The sequence below is a fragment of the Ricinus communis genome, chromosome 9 (genome assembly GCF_019578655.1).
Source record: "Ricinus communis isolate WT05 ecotype wild-type chromosome 9, ASM1957865v1, whole genome shotgun sequence".
Classification (NCBI taxonomy): Eukaryota; Viridiplantae; Streptophyta; class Magnoliopsida; order Malpighiales; family Euphorbiaceae; genus Ricinus; species Ricinus communis.
In genome coordinates this window covers 6,994,298-7,016,341 of record NC_063264.1, presented here as the reverse complement: position 1 = coordinate 7,016,341, position 22,044 = coordinate 6,994,298, and the positions used below count along the sequence as shown (strand labels likewise).

Sequence of the window (22,044 nt, the reverse complement as noted above, 5' to 3'; positions counted from 1 at the left end):
GTTGGAAAAAAGAAATTGTAATAAATGAGAATAGAAATAATTGATGACTTTTAGTGCTCTTGTATGTTTACTAAAAGTTGCGTGCCCAATTTTTTCCCCCCAAAACCCAGGAAAGGCATAAGCAAACTATGGCGCTACGTTAAGTTTCATATCATCGGATTGAAGTCTAAAATTCGGTACATCTCTTAAGTTAAAGCCTTATTAATAGTAAGGACATATACCCCGAGTTCAATGGTATATAACTAGGAAAGAGGAGTCGCATACATACAAAGTTTAAAGCAGAAGAACAAAATCCAGCTACAGGTAACAAGTAATTCTGAAACCATGTACTGCAGAATGCCTCTAATGGCAGCATATAACTACTCGTTAAGCCAACCTGCAGAATTATGGTGCGAGTAAGGGCGATGAGGGCCTGGGGCAAAGTTCATCGAGTCAATATGGTAACCAGGTGGAGGTTGAGGCGGTCTAGGATTGTACATGCCATTTCTATGCATCATTGATGGATCAGGACTAAAGTCGCCCATCATCGTATGGTTCAATTCATCTAGTCGAGGTGCATACCGCTGCATAGCAGACGTGTTCATCCTGTATAGAGGATCTGAGGGTGTACCTAAGTGCCTGTAAAGCATAGACGGAGCCGACCCCATCCGGCCATACCCTGGGTCATGAAAATTTCTTTGAGCAGAAGAATCAGGATGTTGCCCATATTGTTGAACTTGTGATCTTAAATCCGACTCCCTTAACCCCATAACATAAGATCTATAACCAATGTTCTCTGTGCTCTCTCTGATGGGCCCTGTAGATCGTTCATCCAAGTTGGGATGGGAAAATCCATGAATGCCCTGCAAATACTCATCACTGTTCATGCTGAATTTCCTACCCACACCATCATGATTGCTGGTCAAATTGCCACAAGCTGTACCAGACGGCATATGTGAACTAAACATGCCGGACTCAAAATTTGGAGAACTAGTCTTGCCAACTTCTGCATGTGGGGTCATTTCGAAGGATCTGGATGTCAGACCTTCCTGTGAGGATCTACTGTTGACCATCTTGGGTGGAGAACAATGACGTATTCCCCTGTATGTATTGCTTCTAGGAGGCTTTGCACCAGTCTGTCTGGTCTTCGGCAATTTCTCACTTGTTCCTCTGCCAAGCTTATCTTCACCATGCTTTCTTTTCCTCAAAGTCTTCTCCTTTGACTGGCTTCTCTCAGGACCATAACTATCTTCACTTTCTCTGCTGCCATTGTCATGAGGGGAGCATTCTTTACTACCTTCAGCCACACTAATGTTATCATTTGGTTCTTTTAATTCTTTATTTTGCACAAGGCGATCATCATCTGTCAGCTCTGAAGCATCAGCTTTGGAAGAGTAAACCTCCAAAGGATGGTCATAGGTCATGGTTTCAGGGTAATTTTCTTTTGAAGATGATCCTTCTCGTTGCCCAGATAAGTGACCTTGCTTTTGAGCTATGGCCAAGTGTTTTTCATGCCAATCAGGACGGCTCCAAAGATAAAGTGGTGGTGTAGTTAGGTTCCACTGATCCATTCGTTTGTCATTCTCATCTATGGAACCTGGCAGATAAAAGGACTGGAAAGGATTGAGCACACAAAACCAACATCAAGGCACAATATATATTCACCAACTATGGAAAAGCAAGCAGCATCTTTTTTCTCTACTACCTTTCCTGACACAAACCGATCATCTTCCCAAACAAGATTATAAGGTGAATCCTTTTTGTCTAACCTGCAAAAGGCAACATATGAGAGAGAGAGAGAGAGAGAGAGAGAGAGAGAGAGAGACAGACAGGGACAAATGCCAGCTTATACCTTTCTGTTTCAGGTGGAACAATCAGGATGAGAAGTTTTGGTTTAAATTCAAGAGCCTTATTGATGAACTTGTTAGCCAAAGCTGCTTTAACCCCAAAAGGAGGATTTAATCCCATGATCTGCTCAAATATCAAAGGTTTGACCAGAGTAAATAATCGATCACATTAACCCAGTTATATTCTTTATATTGAAAGAATTCTCCTTACCAAACCCTCTTTTGGCAGCTCTTCTGGACGAACAGTCATCCAATCCCTCTTCTCAAAATTGAAGTCATTCTACCAAGAAAAATAAAGATTTTTGACACTTGAAGTGCAGAGTACAAGCAAAGACACAAAGCATAAAAAGGTAAGCGTGCAAGCAAAGATGCAATACATAAAAAGGTCAGCACCAGCAGTACCAACATGTCACAATAGTAGTCAATATAGCAAAATTTACCTCGATGACTAGTTTTCCTAACGACCACCAAATGATTAGAAGATAACCAAAAAAAACAAAACCTAGTTCCTGTCCCTGCATTTTATTACCTTATGAACCTTATGATTTGACAAAAGCAACTTTTTGTGCTTTATCTATGGAATTTTAGAAGATTAGAATGTCTTCAAGCTCAGTCAGGTTTAACGTGGTGCCACACCTATTGCTTGATAAATGACAGAGATGACTGAAGAAGGAATTAATTGGTCAGCTTCATTAATCATCTTCTATTTTATACTGCCATGTATGCCATAGTCTCAATTTAAGCTTAAATTTGTAATCAGCAGATTTTAGATTGTTATTGAAAATCTCCGACATGTTTAGGGGAGTCCAATGGCATAAAAATATTAATGCAATTCTTGCAAATAATAATAGTTGATCAAATGAGATTTTAACTTGAACTTTCTAGTGAGAGATTCTACAAGTGCGAACAGTATTCAAATTATATATTCAACCAGAAACAAGTTTGAGTTTCTCACCATAAACCAAACCAATTCCTATGCTTCCAGACATTCAATCCCAACAAAATTTCATCCTTACAAAGAAAATTTTATGAAAGTACAATCTCATTGCTGCCAGAAGCACTCAGCAGCACACCTGCAACCAGTGAGTTCCGTGGAACATTACCAAATATCCAAACTGATCTAAGGGTTGATCAATCCAAATCAATCCGACATCACCTTGGCCTACCTAAAACCCTTGTATGCTTAGAGACATAATTAGACAGGCATGCCAACATGTTAAGTGTCAGCAACTACCAAACTGTGCAGAGTGAGTTCACTTGCTTAAAAAAATATTGTTCCAAGCACTACTGAACCCAACCCCCATAAGTTATAATGGCCAGTGTTCACAGTCGAAGATGGGAGACTTGATCTTTTAAGAGAAAGCGGAAAGAACGAGAGAGAATTTGCTATTGAAATGGAAAGAATCTAAAAAGATCATTCCATCAACTGTTTGTTCTTATTTGTTTGGTTTGAACTTTCAAGAGTTTTTCCTTTAAGCAGATAAAGTTAAACTTGAAAACCCTCAGAGGGTTGGGGGTGTGGTTGAGTAGGCTTGCTTGGTCCATTTCTTAATCATCACTAGATGGAATTAGACGTTTAATCAGAAAAAGCTTTGCCCATCGACCTGCAAATCTATTCTCATTGGTCTCTCAGCCAAGGCACTCTCAAGTACCAAATAGCATTCTCTCAAGTAACAATGACAAGGTGAAGTAAAGAACAAATGGGGCAAAGTACCCTTCATGCAGTTTTCAAAATATTTCACATAATATTCATTTAAAAAGGATCTTTAAAATTTCCGGGCTCTGCAACAACTCCTCTAACAGGGTACTGTCCCGATGTTAACCATGGACTGCCTTAAAAGTGCAGCCACATTATATTATTAAGAAATAAATTAATCCATAAGCTTGTCACAGTAATTTTAACTATGTAAAGTAAAAATTTACCTTAGGTTGAATAACATCATAATTTTTGTATGAGCACGTCTTCCTGGTCTGTTCAAGCTTCTTTTTCATTAGGCAACTAAAATCATTAGCACCACAACAGAAGTCGACAATCTGTTCAAAAGGATGATTAGTAACCATGTCCGCATGACAGTTTATTAATAAATATACTAACCTATGTTTTACTTTCGTCCCATTGGAAATAGAATAACGCATACAAACAGAAATTCAAAATGGAAACAGACAACTGCAATTTGTCAGATAAGAAATAATATAAATGACATGAAATATGAAAAACCTACACGAGAAAATTAAAAATTCAATTCCACCCGTTTCTTTAGTGTCAACAAGGAGACCGTTTTGGAATCTAAATAGTTACAAATTCAAGAACATATATAACAGGGGTTGATCTCACCAAAAAAGATGATTAGCTTGCATGGAGTCAAGTCATGATTAAATCAGAGAAGGAGAAACTTTACCATCCACAAACTAAAGACTGAACGACTCAGCCCTGGCAAAACTGGAATACTGAATACAATTCCAGTGAAGGACAATCCACGCAATGCAAGTTCCTGAGAACTACTAATATAGTTGGTGGACTAGTAAATTATGGCTATGGACTTCATGGGGTTCATCCACTTTATCTTATTTAATCACTAATTCTTCTACAACCTAACATATATATGCATATAAATACATGCATACATACACAATATATAAGGAATCAGCAAATATATTTTGGGGGAAATTCCATGAAACAAGCGAAGCCTAAAAATAAATTCAGCTCAAACTATGCCTGAAAAAAATACCATAACTGGAAATACCCAAATTTAGTCAGCTAATTATGCCCATGTTTAAATTCTTACCGTATCACCATCTTCTACATACCAATGGAGCAAATTGGTGATCTGCACAATTAATATCTTGCTTCAGATTTCAAAAGCAATGGAAGTACAGGAACAAGTAGATTTCAAAATAAAGATGATAATTCTATGAACAGCATAAAATTATACATAAGGCATTCAAAAAAATATAACAGCTTCAAGAGAATGATTTTCCCTATTCAATTCATGAAATACATTTAAGCCCCCACAAAGTTGTCCCACATCCTTCCCCCTTCTAGAATAGAATAAAAAAGGCAGCAAGTTGGAAAATGGTCACAATAATGTCAGTGTGATTTAGCTTGGCTAAAGTGGCTGGAGAAAGGTATTAAACTGCAGCAGTATGAAAGTGATGACCAATCCACATAATGGTTGCCGCAGCAGATTTATGGAAAAAGTAGGAAAATTGATAAAATTAGTAGGTTCTTCATTGATCTAAGAAAAAAAAGTGAAAGAAATTACCAACAAATCATGAACTTTTCTAAAAATTACCAGAAAACAAAAGGACAAAAAAAACTTTAAATCAAACTATTGACTGTGAAGATCCAAGTATAATTTAGCAGGCAGCTAAAGTTTGAAAAGAAAATGAATTTACCTATGCCTCAAATAAAAGGAGTGGAGATAAGGAATGTCTTTCATAAGGAAATAAGTAAGCTTAAGTGTGGAAAATCTGCCAATATAAAATCTTAAAGAAGAAGAGAGCATATATATGGCATAGCAGTCATTACACTTGTTTGAGACAGTGCATGTGGATGCATATTCAGAATCCCATACTGACACAAGGTCTAACAGTGTGCAAAATTTCTTCCATAGAACAGCCGACAATAATATAGACTCCAGAAACGGGGGATGAAGTAAGAGATCCTAGGTTTGAACCTCAATCCCCGTTTTCTTTTCTTTCTTATTATTTTGGCCAAAAATTTAGAATTCCAATACTTTCAAATATACAAGCAATAGATTGTCTCCTCAGGGAAAAGGAAGAAAAGAGGAGGCGAGGTATGAGTTATACATGACAAAATACTATTAGAGACAACAAATTATTTAATTATTAGAAATTTAAAACAGAAAAGTAATACAGTATCAATATAAAAGTTAAAGCAATTCGAGATTGAAGTCATTAACAACTATAACAAACAAAAGCATATCAATGAAGAAAAAGAAACAAGAAAATTACCTCTTCAAGCTTTTCTACTTTTGTGAAATGGCGGCCAAAGGATGTATACCGCATTCCGTTTAGAAACGGTGCAAGATACACTCTAAGCTTGCTCTACAGACATATCAAGCAAATATTGAGGTTAATCGAGACAATAAATAAGTTGATTTAGCTCTATTAAAGCATATGGAGTCTAAAAACTCTTACGACCAAGCATTTCAGCTTTAATCTGTTTTGAGTAGATTGCGCTGATTGGTGTCTTGTGCTTCAGTGTGCACACACTACTTAACAAGATCAATCATTCTCCATTAAAAAAGCATTACCAAAATAACAAACGCACATGCAATAAACAACTCTAAAATCATATAACTTTCAATCGAATGTGAATAGGGCTCATCAACACAAAAAATAAAATAAAGAAACGTTTGTTTTCATGTGTAGAATCTGAAACAAACAAGATTCCTCTATATTGAGCAGTCTTTACAGAAATAGTAAATGACAAAAATTGAGAGAGGACAACAACCTTCCACTTAAAAACCTGACTCAGATTCGCTGGTCCACAAACAGCCTTGGCATCTTCTGTGCTGCATCCATCCTCCAGCTTCTTTAAAGCTGTTCTAACAGCCTGCTCGTTGATTGACACATAATTTCTTGAGACAGCGAAATTAATTAATGAAAAATATTCAAGTACATAAGATAATCAAAGCTATGGATCACAATTAAAAGGAGAAACTGAGAATAATTGTACCTCAACTGCACCTTCCACCTTTCCTGCCGTAATTGCCTTCTCACAAACAGTTCTTAATGAATATGCATGTGTTGATGGAATATGAACCTGATGCGTTTTCCTGACATCTTCCATACTTATTAACGAAGAAGACTCTTTCATTAAAGCCAACAGTCTGGAATTAATCCAAGAAAAATAAACAGTTAATACACAACCAAAAGCCTGCGATCAGGAAACCATGCAATTATCATGAATCCCCTTTAGAGGGATAACTCAGTTGGAAGTACTCATACTTCAGTCACAAATGATTCAAATTTAACTTGGTTAAATCTGAGTGAAGCTAGAACTCAACTCAAGTATTTCATGTAATGTGTCAAAGTGACTTGAATAAAGCGACCCTAATCTCATCTACATTTATATAAATATTAAATATGTTTTCTAGATATACAATATTTAAATAATAATTTGCAGTATTGGATATTTTAACCAAACTATTAATAAAAGAAATCCTAAATAGGAACTCGAGTTTCTTTGAGTTTAATACAGATTTGATTTTAAGATAAATTATAGTTTTACTTAATGTATAGTATTAATCTAATTAAGTCAAGTTTATCTCAAACCTATTGAGCATGCCACTAGTCAAGTTTGAACATGAAAGAGTAAAATTGAAAATCCAATTTGAGTTGAGCTTGTGCCCAAATTTGAAGATTAGTCAAGTTCTATTGGAGCTTTAATTCTAGATTGAGTCAAGTTTCGAACACGAAAACTGATTTAGTTACTACCTGATTTTGTTAACCTGAGCTCAATCAAGTTTTAAAATGCTTAAAAAATCACCTCCTTTCTGTGTCAGCATCTAATGAAGGCAGTTCATCGCTCAACTTGGTAGAAGCCTTAACTGTCACAGGTTTATCGATTTCGTTAGTATGCACGTCCTTCTTCCCATTATGTACTTGTTCAGACCTTTTCATGATGTCAAACAATTTGTCACCCAGAGAGGTCTTGTTTAAATTAGCTGTTGCAGACCTATCTAGCTCTATTGAGGTAGACTTCATCTTTTCTTTTAAGGACTTTCTGGATGCATCCCTTTCTTTCACTCTCCTCAAAAATGTTGATCCGGGTGATAATTTTTCGCTTTTTTTGATATTTGTAACCTTTCTTGCACCAGAAGATGAGTCTTTGACTTTTTTAATAACGGCATCTCCTGAAAACAAATCTTCTGAGGTAAGCCTTCTCTTCTTTGCCAAATCTTTCTCTGAGCTTCCAGGCAAATCTGATATCTGTGTTTTCTTCTTTTCTTCGATATCAGGGAATCTTATGTCTCTGATTGGAGTTCCAAGGTAATCAATGATCTCGTGCTTTCTGGTCATAAGGAAACAAGAACCCAAGTTTAGCAAAATAATGCAAACCAAATGTGGGAGAAAGAATAAAGAACAGCTAGGGAACAACACTTACAAGCAATATATGAGTATACGGTTGGGTAATAGATCCTCCCACGCCCTAATTTCTTCTTCTCCTTTTTTCTTTTCAAAAACAATCTCACTAGTAAAACATCCAAGCATTAACAATATAGTATTAGAGGAGCAAAAAAAATTAAACTGGTATATAAATATAGAAGGTGACAGAAAAGTCAAAGACAACCTTGGCATGCATTTACGGTGGTAAGATGTGGGGCAGCGCCTGCACACAGCAAACTGCAGCTCCCTTATCTTCTTATTCTCTCCTTGTTTACAGACACAGCACTTATGAATGGGGCACGTAAATGACTCCTTCCCTGCAGCAATCTTTTTCTGAAGCTCCTTAGCAGCAACTTCATCCTCTTGGTGAAGTAATTTTGCAATACAACTTGGGTGATAAAAGTAACCACAGGTTGCATTGGCACAGCGAAACACCTGAAAGCTAATTGAATTAACAGTGTTGCAATACTGAATTGTATCAACCAAATAATCATTAAAGAAAAATTCCAGAAGTTACTATTAATAAATATGTTCTTATCACTGCTAAAATCACAAGAAATTAAGGAGGTGTTTGTTATTGTTTTTGTTTTATGTTTTTCATTTATTTTTTCAAATAAAAAACAAAATGTGTTTGTTAGAATTGCTTCTTCTTTTTCTTTTTTCTCTTTTCAAAACTTTTGACATATTGTTTAAAAAACAAAATCTAATTTCAATAAACTACTAGATGTTATTTTATAATTTTTGTTTCCTATTTTTTCTCTGCATATTCTCTTATATTTGCTAATTTTTTCATTCCTATTTCTCTCCCCACATCTTATCTTCTTTTGATTCTTTCTTTTTCTCAATACATTCTTATGTAAAATTAAATTAAAAAAACTATCTTAAGAAAACAACAACTATAAAACATTAGACATTTCTTAGTATTTTATAAATAGAACACAAAAAACAAAATGATACCAAACTAACCCTAAGATTTTTCTTTTTTCTTTTTTCTTTTAATGTTTTAGGATAACCCAGAATCACAAACTCAGTTTTAGTTAAGACGCCATTTCAAGATACAAGGGCATTTACAGCAACGGAATAAGCCATCCATGGATGATTTGCATTGAGCTTTTAAATTAAAACAGTTTTTCTCAATGAGGAAAGAAGAAAAATACAAATTTGAGGATAAGATTCTTCCTCTGAAAGAAGCCAATAAAATACACCAGGGAAGAAAAGAAAAAAAAAAAACACTAATGAATGCTGCAATTACATCAAATATCAGTTGATGCAAGATAAGCTCTTATTTTTAAAGATCTACGAAGTTATTCACCACATAGATCATCCAATGCTGTAAACTTAACAGTATCATTTACAGAAACTAAACGCAACTAGAACAAATACCAGTAAATGCTGCAGAAGCAAAGACATTACCATTTAAATAATTGGAGGAAATAGCTAAGGATCTTTCCTCAGCATCCACATGAGCAAACATCAATGGTAGAAAGTGATAAGATCAACACTGCCATTAAGTTTTCAATAATTTGGAGTGTTTGGTTTATTGGAAAAGAGTTTTCTAGAATATTTCAACTTTTGAAGCGCCTTAGGAAAAAAAATTCTTCCAAGACCAAGAAAAAGAGAAGCTTTAATTTCCAAAAATGAAACCCCATTATCCAGAAACTTTTGCTTTGGTTGACTGAAACAGCGCCTAAGGGTTTCTTGTCCAACCATCAAAATTTCAGCAGACCAAGAACCTATTTCAGACAACTGACCAAATGGTAGAGATTTGCTATGGCTAAATGTAAAGAAGAACTGAATTGACTAATATCTCTAAAGGATTGAATACCATGAATCAAGCAGCATTTGCTATGGCAACAATGTAAAGCAGAAAGACGAGCATATAAAAAGGGACTTTCCATTTCTTCATAGCAAACTTATACCTCTGCACCAGATAATTTATCAGAGGAGCCCAACTCTCCACAAGCAAAGCACTGATGCTGCTTATATTCACAATTCTTACAGTAAAACCTCTCAGTTGCCTGCCAAAATGAGAAAAACTGACCTTGCTATAACGACAGTAAACTAGCAAAATGATTACAATAGAAATAAGTAACAGTAGCATACTTCAACTTCCCTCTCTGTAAAACCAAGAGACACACACATGGACTCTTCGCCAGCCTCTTTTGTTGCATGGAAAGACCTCATGCAACTTCCATCACAACTGTGTGATACAAGAAAGCAAATGCATAACATATGTTAGAGAAAGCCAAAGTAATGATAAGTTAACAAGACAAGAAGCCATGGATCAGGAAACTCAGTTTCAGAAGGGAGACCAACATAAAATCATTGAAGCTTCATTACAATATGAACTTCAACTCAAACAGATGTGTACTACCACATCAATCTCTAAACAAGATCAAAGGCGGTAGGCCATGTTAAAATCCACTATAAGATTATGCTTCGGTACCAATTTTAAGACACAAATTCCTTTACATGCTCTTTCCTCATTTTGCTTTTAGCTGAATCTATGAATATAGAAAGAATGCGCAAAATTTTTCAAAACTATGCAAGAGTCAGAGGTCATCCACTGTGACCATATCTCTTGAATAATGGAAGAATATGGGTTCCGTAAAAAAGCAAGAAAACAGGTAACATTATATAATTAAATCATTTGAGACAAGAAAGCAGGTAACATTACAATAATTAAATCATATGAAACAAAAAAGTACCCTTATAATGATTATAACGAAATAGCAGGTTCATGATGCTATTTGTTTTTCCAAGAAGTAATAAATTTAATACAAGAAATGCCGATAGAGAAGGAAAACCCAATTGCAATAAATATACTAAAAAAAAAATCCAAATATAATCACAATTCATACTCTCAAGAGCAACTAGCAAAAGCTGCATACCACAAAAGCTCTCCACCATTGTCACAAAATGTGCAAACAGAATCTTCTTCTTCTTCTTCCCCATCTTCTTCTACATCTTCAAACATGTCATCATCCACATCATCAACTATAAACCCAGACATATCTGTAGTTTGTATATCCTGAAAAATACAGTGGTCACTTGCCCAAACAGTATATTAATTTGGAAATAAGGAGCAAGAAATAGAAAAGAGCAAAATTCACACTTAAACCCCTCTTGTTTCAGAACTGAATGGCATTGTCCTTAACTTCTGGAAAATATACACTTTAGTCCTCACATCATATTTTACTCTCTTTCTGAAGTAAAATCACATTTTGGTACCTTGTATTTTAAATAAAACAAAATTTCAATCCCTCATTTGTTAACCTTTTAAAGACTAAAAGATTTGTGATTTTCAAAATTCAAAGACAAATATGGTATTTAAAGCAAGAACTTAGGGACTAAAATATTTATTTGATAAAGAACTAAAGTCTACAAAAAAGTCAGTGTACTAAAATGCAAAAAAGTTTAAAAAAATGACTTTGTTCAATATTCAAACAAGAGGAAAGTAAGTGTAATTTTTTCAAAAGTCAGGGAGCTTTTAGTAATTTGCTCAAAAACTTAATACAAGAAGGGTACATGGAGTTTAACCTCATTAGAAGGCCTTCTCTTCCTTGGCTTTTCCTCAAGAAACGCAAGTAGAAACTGCTCATGGATATTGTAGTTAAGTGCAAAGGCAGCAATGTCACATCATTCAATTAAAAAACGAGGTCATCAATTAATAGCAAGATGTAAAACTAATAAATCCAAAACCATTATAGCATAAAACACTATATCCTCCAGTATACACTATCAGTGAATCAGAGGGCTGCTTATTCTAATCAACTAAAACGAACAAGACAATGAACATAGCAGTACCAAAGAAAGAAGTTACAGCAAATGAAGTCTACGAGATAGTAAAAACTGCATTGGCAACGTTGGGAGCCTAGAAGCAACAGTCAGGGAACAAACAAAAATATACAACTTCCGTAATACACAAATAAAGATAGATAAGCCAAATATGAAATAACAAGAAATCATTGAACAATCATGTTGCATAATTTTCACATAAGTCAATATTTGGATAAAAAGGGGCAAAAGGATAAGATAAGAGCAAATAGATGCCTCTCAATGCAAGCCTGAAGAGAATGTAAGGGACAACAAAAGAGAGTGTAGACCCAGTACAAGCCTAACTAAAGAGCTTCATCTTTTGGTAATATCCCTCCCAGTTCAACTATTATCGGACAAACATCAAGCCCTTCACCACAGAAATAGATGATTTCTAGAGGACCAAACTCCAGCTATTAAGCACCAGTACAACTGTGATCTAAAAACTATCATCTTACAATAAACTGATATGCATCTAGGAGAGGAAATGAATCCACTCATAATAAATGATTTCCAGAGCCCCACAAATACCAAGATAGCCAGTTTCATATAGGTCATCCAACTTGAGTACAGAAACAATCAAAGCCAACAAAGTTGTATGCATTTAAAATTTAAAGAAAAAATAATTGAAAATGAAAGCCTCTCAATGTACTTTTATATGTTAATACAGAATCTAATACAATCCTTAATAACGACCATTAGTCAACCAAACTGAATAATGAGAAGATGAATATTCCAACCATTTCTAAGTTTGAGAAATAACATGCAGCATTAAATTCACAAAATAAAGCACTCAAAATGAAAAAGAATAAAGCATGATGACGCTGTATAGCTAGAAGCAAGAGAAGAATATCAATCACGTCAGCAACAATGAGAACATAAAGCATCTCAAAGTTCTCAATGTGCTCATGTAATGTTAGTGAGTGTGTGGACACAAAAGCGAAAAGAAAACACTTTAGCATAAAAAGGATGCATGCTGAAGTGACCCAAACAAGTAAATACAATCAGATAAAGATATTAAATAAAAGAAAGCAAGCCATAATCAAGAAGTATAAGGAATACTTGAGGGCCTACCATCATTTTATGAACATTAAAGTTTCAAATTCCACCTTTAGTGGGGAAATATGTGATGCAAAAAGAAAATTAAGGCATGTCCAAGGAAATATAGCACAAACAAGGTTATTATAAAGAGGTCGTAGAATGACTGTCAAAACTTTAGTAACATTACCATCAGTGACATGAGCAAGCGCACACACTTACATATATATGGGGAGAGGGGGGAGAGAGAGAAAGAGAATCTAGAAAATATAGAACAATCAAAATAGGAGTAATGGAATTACCAATGCAAATAAAAGATATTGATTGATTTATTTCATAGATATTAAACAATTTAGATTTCTTTTGGAAATAAATATAAAAATGATATGTTAGAGATTTTCTTTTCAGTTTCAAAAGTACAAGTGAAGTGGACAAGTTTTAGTTTACCAAACAGCTCCACTCAATTGCTTGACCCAGACCGCTAACAACTAGCTTCCAAAAGCTTTAGCAAACACCTCTTATGTTTTTCATTTATTAACTAGATAATTTAAAATTATAAGATTAAAAGAATCAATAAAACATTTCATTTATTACACTATAGTGCTTTTACAAAGAAATTAATGATTGCACTTTTTAACAAGTTAACTAACAAATTCTATCAAGATGCTTTGATTCTTTGAACTTGATAGTTCTGCTATGTATCAAGCAACATAGAAAGAGCACATCCATAAATGCATCATTATCCTTTATTTATGAGTGCCAATACTCAACCTAATGATTTATCAATATAATAAGGAAATTTCAAGACCATAGAAAGTTATAGGAATGGGTTCTAGGAAAAAAATAAGAAATATGCAGGTATATTATCACCTATTGTACAGAATTGTAACACCAATAGGTAAAAAAGGTCCAGACCCTCTACAATATTGGTGAACAACAAACATATAACACATTCATATCTTTTCAAACATCATATTCATCCATGAAATGTATTTCTTCTTAAATCTTAATGAACAATATTTTACCACTAAGCCAGCGACCATCTATTTTGTTGTATTGCTCGACTGAAGTAAGCTGAACCAGTAGTAAGTGCAGTACATCTCTGGCCAGATTCCGAAAAAATTGATAAAAGAATTAATAACTGTGATGTCACGGCCATTACCTAATTAAATGCAATGGAGGATTTAAATGGAGTAAATATAACACCTCTTTAAAATATGAGTGGTTCCTCAAAGTACTAGATAGACTCAAATACTATTAACTTACCAATTAGAAATTAGAAGTTCCATATGTCTATGTATTTGATATGCAGCAAGCCTATCAATTTCAAAACTATCCTATGGATTCTTTACATACCCCAGAATTTAGAAATTTAACTTACAAAACGAGATACAGAATAAGAAGGATGCAAACCTTCGACTTTGCTAAGGAGTCATCCCGTTTAACAGCTTCAGAGATTAAAGCCATGTGGTCCACCAAGTCATTCTGGGTAAATCTAACATCATACAAGCTACAATTCAACAATAACTGTCAAGTTTTGCACTAAACATGGAAAAATAAAAAAGCCAAAGGAAACAGATGTCCTCAAAGAGAGCACCTGAAAACCTTGGACAAGTGGTCCCACACAGATTTCTTAGATGCTTCCGGATATTTCCTTGCATAATGAAGACAATGCACTGTAATCAATTCTGTTCTAATTATTTTCTCAAAGCTCTTCCTTGGTTTTTCCAGTTTGATCCAATTCTTGTCCTTGGTAATCACTGATATACTCGGAATTGCATTCAACAGATCAAATTTCCATGCTATAACTTCCATGTGTATTGTCCTAAGTCCATTATCTACAGAACCATGCAAGAAAATCTGATGCTTATTCTGTTCACCAACACTCTCACTTTCACTCCATTGAAATGGCAACAAGGAGAATGAAATAGGAGCATCCTCATCATCTACAAAATGGTAATTCGAAACAGACTGTGGCCCACTATCAGCCTCATCATCTGATGATGCCATGTCCCCTGATACAAAAACTCACGTTCTTTATTTCAAAATTGAATAAGAGATCATCATAAAAAGAAAAAGAAAAAAAAAAATCAAAATTGCAGCAGCAACAATATGGAAAAGACATCAAGAAACGGAAATAGTTAAAATAAAATCACTTTGTCCTCTAGACATCAAAATGAGTAAGAACTCATTATATATACACGAATATACACACCACATAGCGGGGTTAATAAGAAATCAAAATCAGATTAAAAATCACGTAAATTCGCAACATAAGAAAAAAACAAAAAAGACATTTAGGCGTATCAGGTCAAGACAAGAATAAAAGATTATTAACAGCTACAAAAGAGTGACAGAAATTAAAGAATTGAAATCCTACAATTCATAACACAAAATAATTGAATTAAGCTGTTTGGATACCGAGGAAAGAAAAGAAAAGAAAAAAAGAAAACTGACTGTTTCTTTTGTAATGTTCTTGTATGTGTCTAATTTTCTCGGTAAACAAACAACACAGAGAAATAAAAGAATGCAAGTGATTAAAAGACAATCAATCAACATAAAGAATTAGAAAGTTACAAGACGTGATTAATGACCGCAATTATATAGTAACAAGTCCAGAAATTGAAGAGGAAGCTTTTGGGCTATTAATTGGTTCGATTTCTTATTTATTTTGGCAACAATAATAGCTTGCAGTGTCATCCCTATTGCGGCAAATTTGTGCACTTTCTTGTTTCGGTAAATTGTCAAAAGAATCCTCAAGTTTTTCACTTCTTATCAAATAATTCCATTTGTTTCTCCAATTTTTGTTGATGTCCGCAAGCCAAACTAAAGTTAAGAAATTAAACCAAATTGATCGGTTTTGATTCAGTTTAAGGAGTTTGATTTCTTTAGTTTTGGGTTAAAAAAAAAAAAAACATTTTGTAATATCAGACCAAATTAAAGTCTTTTAGCAAATCTGTTTAGTTATTGTATGAATATAATATTGAATTTTGAAAAGAGTTTAAAATATGCTAATTTGAACTTGAAGGCTAAAAACTATAGATTTTAGGAAAAACATAATTATTTTATGAATAGAAATTTAAAAATACATTTTCAAAGAAAAATGAAAAGCAACAATTACATTCAAAATGCATAATATAAAGATTTTAATAGCAATAGAATTATCTTTAGAGTTTTTTAACCGTGTTAATTGAAAAATTATTAATAACTATTGAAATTTTCTTAGTTCGAAAGAGACTTTCTAATATTTAAATACACACAATTCTATAATAATATTATCTATTATTTTTCTATTGTTTTGGAAAGAAAAAGATTGAAAACACTCCAATATATGAACAAAACTTCCATAAAGAAAGTGTCATAATTCCCTTTCAAGATGATATAAAATAGTATAATATAAAAATAACAAAGAATATAGTAAATCTAAAAATAAATGTTTGATTATAAAAGAATAAATAAATTCAAATATGCAAATAACAAAGAATAAGTAGAAAAAATATATAGAAACAAAATGTAAAATGGATAACACCAATATTACCTAAATAAAACAATAAAAAATCAAAATAAATTTTTAAATTTACAAGAAATTAAGAAGAATAAGAAGAAAAATCGTCTTTATTTTTATCAAGTTTTAATTAAATATATTATTTTCGTAGTCAATTTGAATTATATTAATTAACAAATTTTAAGAGATTAATTGATAGGTAATTATATTAACACGAATTGAATAGATTTTTTATAAAAAATTTAAAAAAGCTGTTTAATAAACTTTTATGTCTATCATTATTTTGTATAATCTTGATTACAACTCAAAATTTTATTTAAATTTATATCCAATAAAAAAATTTAAATTTTAAATTTAAATTTTTAATAAATATATAAATTATAAACATATCTTATCATGTTCAACATGGATATAAAATGATCTCAATCATAAAATAATTATGTTGAACATGAACAATTGCTAGTCCTTAAAAATAGTATATCTATTTATTTATTGTATTAATTTTATATATAATTATTAATTAATAAATATTATTTAAAATTTTTTGTATATTTATTATGTTAATAAAACTTTAAAATTTTATAAATTTTATCAAGAAATAAACTCCTAACATGCGACGTCGTACGTGGATATCACATAAGCTTGCGGCTTGCAATTTTAAAGTTAAGGCATTCAATTGAAGAAAATCGGTTCAAATTTGGCTTAAGAGAAAAATAAGAATTATTGACCAAAGCCTCAAAACATTCAAATCACTGATAAACAATCACAGAATCCTGATGGAGTGAGCCATACAGAGTGTGGGAGAGCAATGGCAAAGACTAACATTCATTTTCTCATCATGGCCATAGTTGGAACCCAGATTCTGAGTGATCTCATTCTCAAGGTTTCAGCTGACCAGTGCGAGGACAAGGTTCCTCTTCCTCAATGTTACAAATTTATAGAGAAAAAAGGGCCAAACAGGTTATGAAGAAGGTTGATATTCCTTGCTTTTGCTACCTGCCAGACATCGAAAAAACTTTCAGCATGGAGAAGGTGGTCTATGTTGCTAGGACAAGCCTGGATTCAAATGTGGAAGTAAGTTGATTTATATATCTTCATTGAATTGCCTTAAACTTTGTTCATTTTAAAGGGTCCGTGTGTTTCAGGTTATGAGGGTTCCTTCATATTTTTTCAGGTAATACCCCTGAAAGAGAAAAGATCCATTAGAGATTGAGAAGGGTTGCTATGGAATTGGAAGCCATAAGTTGCAATATTTTGTTTGGTTTATAGTAAAAAGAATGTGCAGTGTCGTTTTAAATATTAATACTAGCACTTGGTAAAATTTTAAAACAAATATCATAATACAAAAATAATTAATTTATTAAAATTTAAATCAATTGATCGGATGGATAACATAAATAAAAATCTTAAGAAGTCAACTATATGTGAATTAACTTTTATTATATTTTTGGCTACCAAAAACAGTAAAAATTGACATAGACAATACAGCATAAAATTGAAATTTAAGTTTGGATTCCTGCTTAACAAATATTCTTTTTACTATGATGTTTTAGTTATATTTAATAAAAAATAAATTGAACATCATGAAGGCATTGCCTGACACTGTAAAGCTTTTCTCTTGATCCTTGTACAAAAAGAAACGCAAGAAAATGAACCTTATTGTTATATGCCCCAACATTGAATTCAACAATTCCATTAATCCAAGTATTTTTAGACATTCATTTATATAATGCATGTGAAGCTGTACAAGAAGTATGTTGTGCCTTTGATTAGTATCTTGAACAAACGGAAGTATATGACTTTATGCAACTACGGTAGTAGCCATGCATAACATGAAAATCAAGAGAGCCAAGAGAGCAGTCAGATCCATTTTCTGCAAATCAACCAACTTGGTTTGCTTACGCAAGTTCAAGATTAAGGAATTTATCCTGCAAATGCCATGCTTTTGTCAGAGAAAGAAGTACACAGAACAGTTTCCCAGCAACATTTATTTCCAAACATATATACATCAGAGTAGATTCTTGATGAAATCCACATTGCTCAGTAGAACTGCAACTTATCAGTCAAGCTCGAGAGGCCTAGTCGGTATCATGTTTTCAATACCTAGAGTCGAAATATACAGACTTCCGTTTTGAGCAGAGAAATCATGATCTCCATTACCTGCCAGCCATCCTACAAAACTTGCATCTCAAGGTTGTTCAACACATGAGTTGGTCAGCACTAAATCGAGGTTATATTGGTAGATTTAGCATTCCTGCTGACTGCTTCGAGGACCACCGAATATAGGTCTCATGTAGGCATTATCAAACTTCTTCCAGTAGTAATGTATTGTATATACAGGGCTTTCTATTAGCATGGACAAACTGTCTGTCGCTCTTTGAAGGTTTGTTGCAGCAGACTCTTCAAGTGACAGCAAAGGCAGGCGTACATCATCTTTAGGGATCTTCACTTCTTGGTGATTGTTGCGATTGTTGTCATCATGTGGAAGCATAAAATATATCAACGGCTTTGTCAAAAAACCAAATACCTGCAATCATTATTAACAAAAATTTCAAGGTAAGGAGCTCATGGAATGTTGGTAATATTGCTACTATAATGCTAAGATGAAAGTGTAGAACCACTATATCAGACTAATGTTAAATGCAACAATCGCGATCGTCTTCAAGTTCTGTGTAAACAAAATAGACTTCTAACTGTCTCAACTTCCGACATAATTAATTAAGAAAATCGAAAACAAAACCTACCATTGTAGTGAACAAGACAACAATGATGGTGGTGGTGACCATTGCAGCATTGACTGGATTCGACGTCACTCCAGAAAATGTGAACTGCCAAGCCAAGAGACACGAAGTAGGAAAATATTAATTGATAAAATTACAATACCACTGTTGTTTCAATCAAACCATCTGAAACAATTAAAAATCATTGAGCAAAAAGCACACCTGTTTGTACGCCAAAGCAATTGACACTGCACCTCTCATTAGTCCAGCCCACCAAATAATTACCTAAACAGTAGTCTCAATTTACCAAACACCAACTGAATAGAAATTCCTTGCTCTTTCTTTGAAAAATGAATATTCCCATAGGAGTTAAACGAAAAAAGGAAAAAGCAAACTAACTTGTTGCTTGAATGTGATTAACGATGTTCTTCCTCTATTCATGAAATTGGAAAAACCAGAGAGTGGAAACACGAATGCGGCTCGTCCAAGCAATACTAGCATCACCAATGTGCTACATATGCTCATTGAAGTTCCAAAACTGCAAATCAGAGGCTACAGATATAATTTCTTCCATTATTTAACACAACAAACTCAAAAAGGTTCTCTATCTAGTTTAATTCAACTTTGCAGGATGTTGAATCTGATATCATTTCCAAGTAAAATTAAGCTGCTAAACAGTAGACGGAGTAGTAGTACTTTATCTTACTCGTCCTCCACTTCTCGATGTCAAGTGCATCCATCCCCACATAGAGAAATATGACGGTCTCGGCAACGTATGACATCATTGCAAATACATGCCTGAATAAATGCCGAGAAGTGAAGAATGTTAGACCACAAATTATATAAGATAATAGTACAGGTTGTCTGTCATTATCATCTGTGTACCTGGTTGTGATTCTTGAGCTTTCGGTCACATTATGCCATGCGTAATGTGACATGAGAATCCCACAGAAGAAAACTGTGAGAATACCACTTAGTTCTAGCAGCTACACGGCGAAACAGTAGTTTAGACTCGTCAATCATATAAAAATTATAGACGTGGTCAATTGATTGATCTAGAAAAGTAACTTTCAAGCAGATAATACCTCGGCCAACATGTAAGAGAGATACGCCATTAAAACCATCAGAGCAATTTCTCGAATGCTTGAATGTCTACATATGAATATCAGCTCAATATGTTATGCTTGGCCTCTAAAATTTGGAAAGAAACATCCCACTTTGACAGTTTATATCCATCTATTGCAGAAACACATTTTTGAGGCAAGTTTTTTACCTTCCGAAGTATAAGGTTTTAAGTATAAACGCTGTCACAAGTCCAGTCTGATAGAAAAAAAGATAACAATTAAGCAAAGATAGTGAAGAATCTAGACATCAAACAAACTGAAGAAGTGCACAGCTGCACAAGCACGAACCAGGACAATTCATTCCTAATTATGCGTAATGCAGATGTGCACATAGTTAATTAAATTAATAAACAGGACTATGCCATAAGAACATGAAAAATTTGAAATCCTAGTATCCTGCCTTTTTTTTCAATATCCTTTCAAATCAGAAAAATGTTTCAGAGTTGACTTTATTTATGACTGCTAAGCTTGTGCAAAATATGAGAAATATACAAGTAAACTAGAATTCTTGATATAAAAACATACAATGTCATCAAATGTGTCACCCATTGGCAAGATTTAGATATACAAACTTACAGTGACACCCAGAGCAGTGCTTGTCAAGAACAAGTAAAGAAAATCTCCAACAACCCTGAGTACAGTTTTTGAATTGAGTCTTGTAACATCCATCTTCTGTATGGCGTTGAACAGGACAACTGATGTTGCATCATTTACAACTCCTTCCCCAAAGACCAAGCTGTATAGTAAAGGAGTATCATCTTGATTAAGAACCTGAATGCGGATTAGTGGCCTTAATTAGAACATCCAAAAATTGAAGCTAGCCATGAAAACAATGTAGAGAATTCTTAAAATTGTAATCTACCTGAAGTGTACACACTGTATCAGTCGACGAAAAGATTGCTCCTATGGCTGCTTCGAGGAAACAAATTAACATTACATCTAATCTTAATAAAGAAACATATTGTACTTGCACAAGACTTACACAGAAAATATCATTACTAACAACAAAATCACACCAAGATAGTCACGTCCTGTCAGACCAAGAAGTCCTAATCCTGGAAATGTCCACCTGCTGCCTAGGCCAACAGTAACAAGCAATATCAAACTTAGCAGATAAATTTATAAGAGTGATTGCCTAATGCAGTAAACCACTTACCAGCTACAATAATGAGTGCAGAAATGAAAACACCAACAACTCCAAACAGCATAATGGTTATAAAGTTTTGAAAAAACTGCTTTTTCTTGACCTGAAATCTGATGTGCAAAGTGAACCATGCAGCCAATTTAAGTCAGAAATCAAGCCAAACTTCAAGAAATCAGATGATACTTAAAAAAAATTATGCTTACCCCGCATTGAAAATGATAGGAGGAAGGAGATAAATAAAGAACAACTCTTCATTAAATCTTAATATATGCGAGCTTTTTCCTTTACTCAAAACCAAGATAAATATTCCACAAACACATCCCTGATAATGAATAAAAAGGAAGACATCAAAATTGCACTCAAACAAGATCAAGAAACATACACCAAAGAAACGAGAGAGGCATTGAGTAAAGTATATATATTACCATGATGATGGCAGTGATGGACTCGTTAACCCATCGGTTCTCTTCAAGCAAGTGCCCAATGACTAAACACAGACATAAAACAGCGACGAAGAGTGTTAAAGGCACAACCTGGGCATGCTCGTGTGCTAAATTCCCTGCAAGGTCTGTTAATCTCTCCATTCCTTGTTCACTTTTCTTTCTTATTCTTCTGTGCTTTTTCTTAAAAATGACTCGTTTTATTCATCAACAATCCTAAAAGAGAGACGGGGCCAGTTGATGAGGAAACTTAAATTGTGTGTGCGTGTGCGCGAGAGACAGATAAGGAGCGAGAG

The 22,044-nt window shown here is 33.8% G+C and overlaps 2 protein-coding genes across 8 annotated transcripts; both read right to left on the bottom strand.

Moving 5' to 3' along the window:
* Positions 1-127: 127 nt before the first annotated feature.
* Positions 128-15,534, bottom strand: LOC8277555 (protein ENHANCED DOWNY MILDEW 2). Of its 4 annotated transcripts, none has more exons than XM_015725290.3 (19): positions 15,393-15,534; positions 14,413-14,830; positions 14,229-14,325; positions 11,502-11,555; positions 10,853-10,992; positions 10,065-10,161; positions 9,881-9,979; positions 8,146-8,396; positions 7,960-8,046; positions 7,342-7,866; positions 6,529-6,682; positions 6,304-6,405; positions 5,802-5,894; positions 4,613-4,654; positions 3,750-3,860; positions 2,038-2,106; positions 1,832-1,950; positions 1,685-1,748; positions 128-1,592 (listed from the first exon to the last, which is right to left on the bottom strand). In XM_015725290.3, exons 2-19 carry the CDS (start codon positions 14,823-14,825, stop codon positions 360-362), a joined length of 3,750 nt encoding a protein of 1,249 aa, XP_015580776.1. In that variant the 5' UTR covers positions 14,826-14,830; positions 15,393-15,534; the 3' UTR covers positions 128-359. The 4 variants fall into 4 exon arrangements, with proteins under 4 accessions (XP_015580776.1, XP_025014875.1, XP_015580777.1 ...); XM_025159107.2 differs by having other exon boundaries at positions 15,410-15,530; XM_015725291.3 differs by lacking the exon at positions 15,393-15,534 and adding an exon at positions 15,273-15,380.
* Positions 15,535-18,164: 2,630 nt separating this feature from the next.
* Positions 18,165-22,044, bottom strand: LOC8277557 (sodium/hydrogen exchanger 4). Of its 4 annotated transcripts, XM_002528980.3 has the most exons (14): positions 21,734-22,043; positions 21,512-21,630; positions 21,321-21,418; positions 21,181-21,240; positions 21,027-21,073; positions 20,741-20,935; positions 20,314-20,360; positions 20,126-20,192; positions 19,926-20,026; positions 19,737-19,838; positions 19,440-19,578; positions 19,263-19,325; positions 19,065-19,148; positions 18,165-18,847 (listed from the first exon to the last, which is right to left on the bottom strand). In XM_002528980.3, the coding sequence occupies exons 1-14, from the start codon at positions 21,890-21,892 to the stop codon at positions 18,566-18,568; spliced, it is 1,563 nt and encodes a 520-aa protein (XP_002529026.1). In that variant the 5' UTR covers positions 21,893-22,043; the 3' UTR covers positions 18,165-18,565. The 4 variants fall into 4 exon arrangements, with proteins under 4 accessions (XP_002529026.1, XP_048235389.1, XP_048235391.1 ...); XM_048379432.1 differs by lacking the exon at positions 21,027-21,073 and having other exon boundaries at positions 20,741-20,900; positions 21,147-21,240; positions 21,734-22,044; XM_048379433.1 differs by lacking the exon at positions 21,321-21,418 and having other exon boundaries at positions 18,282-18,847; positions 21,181-21,236.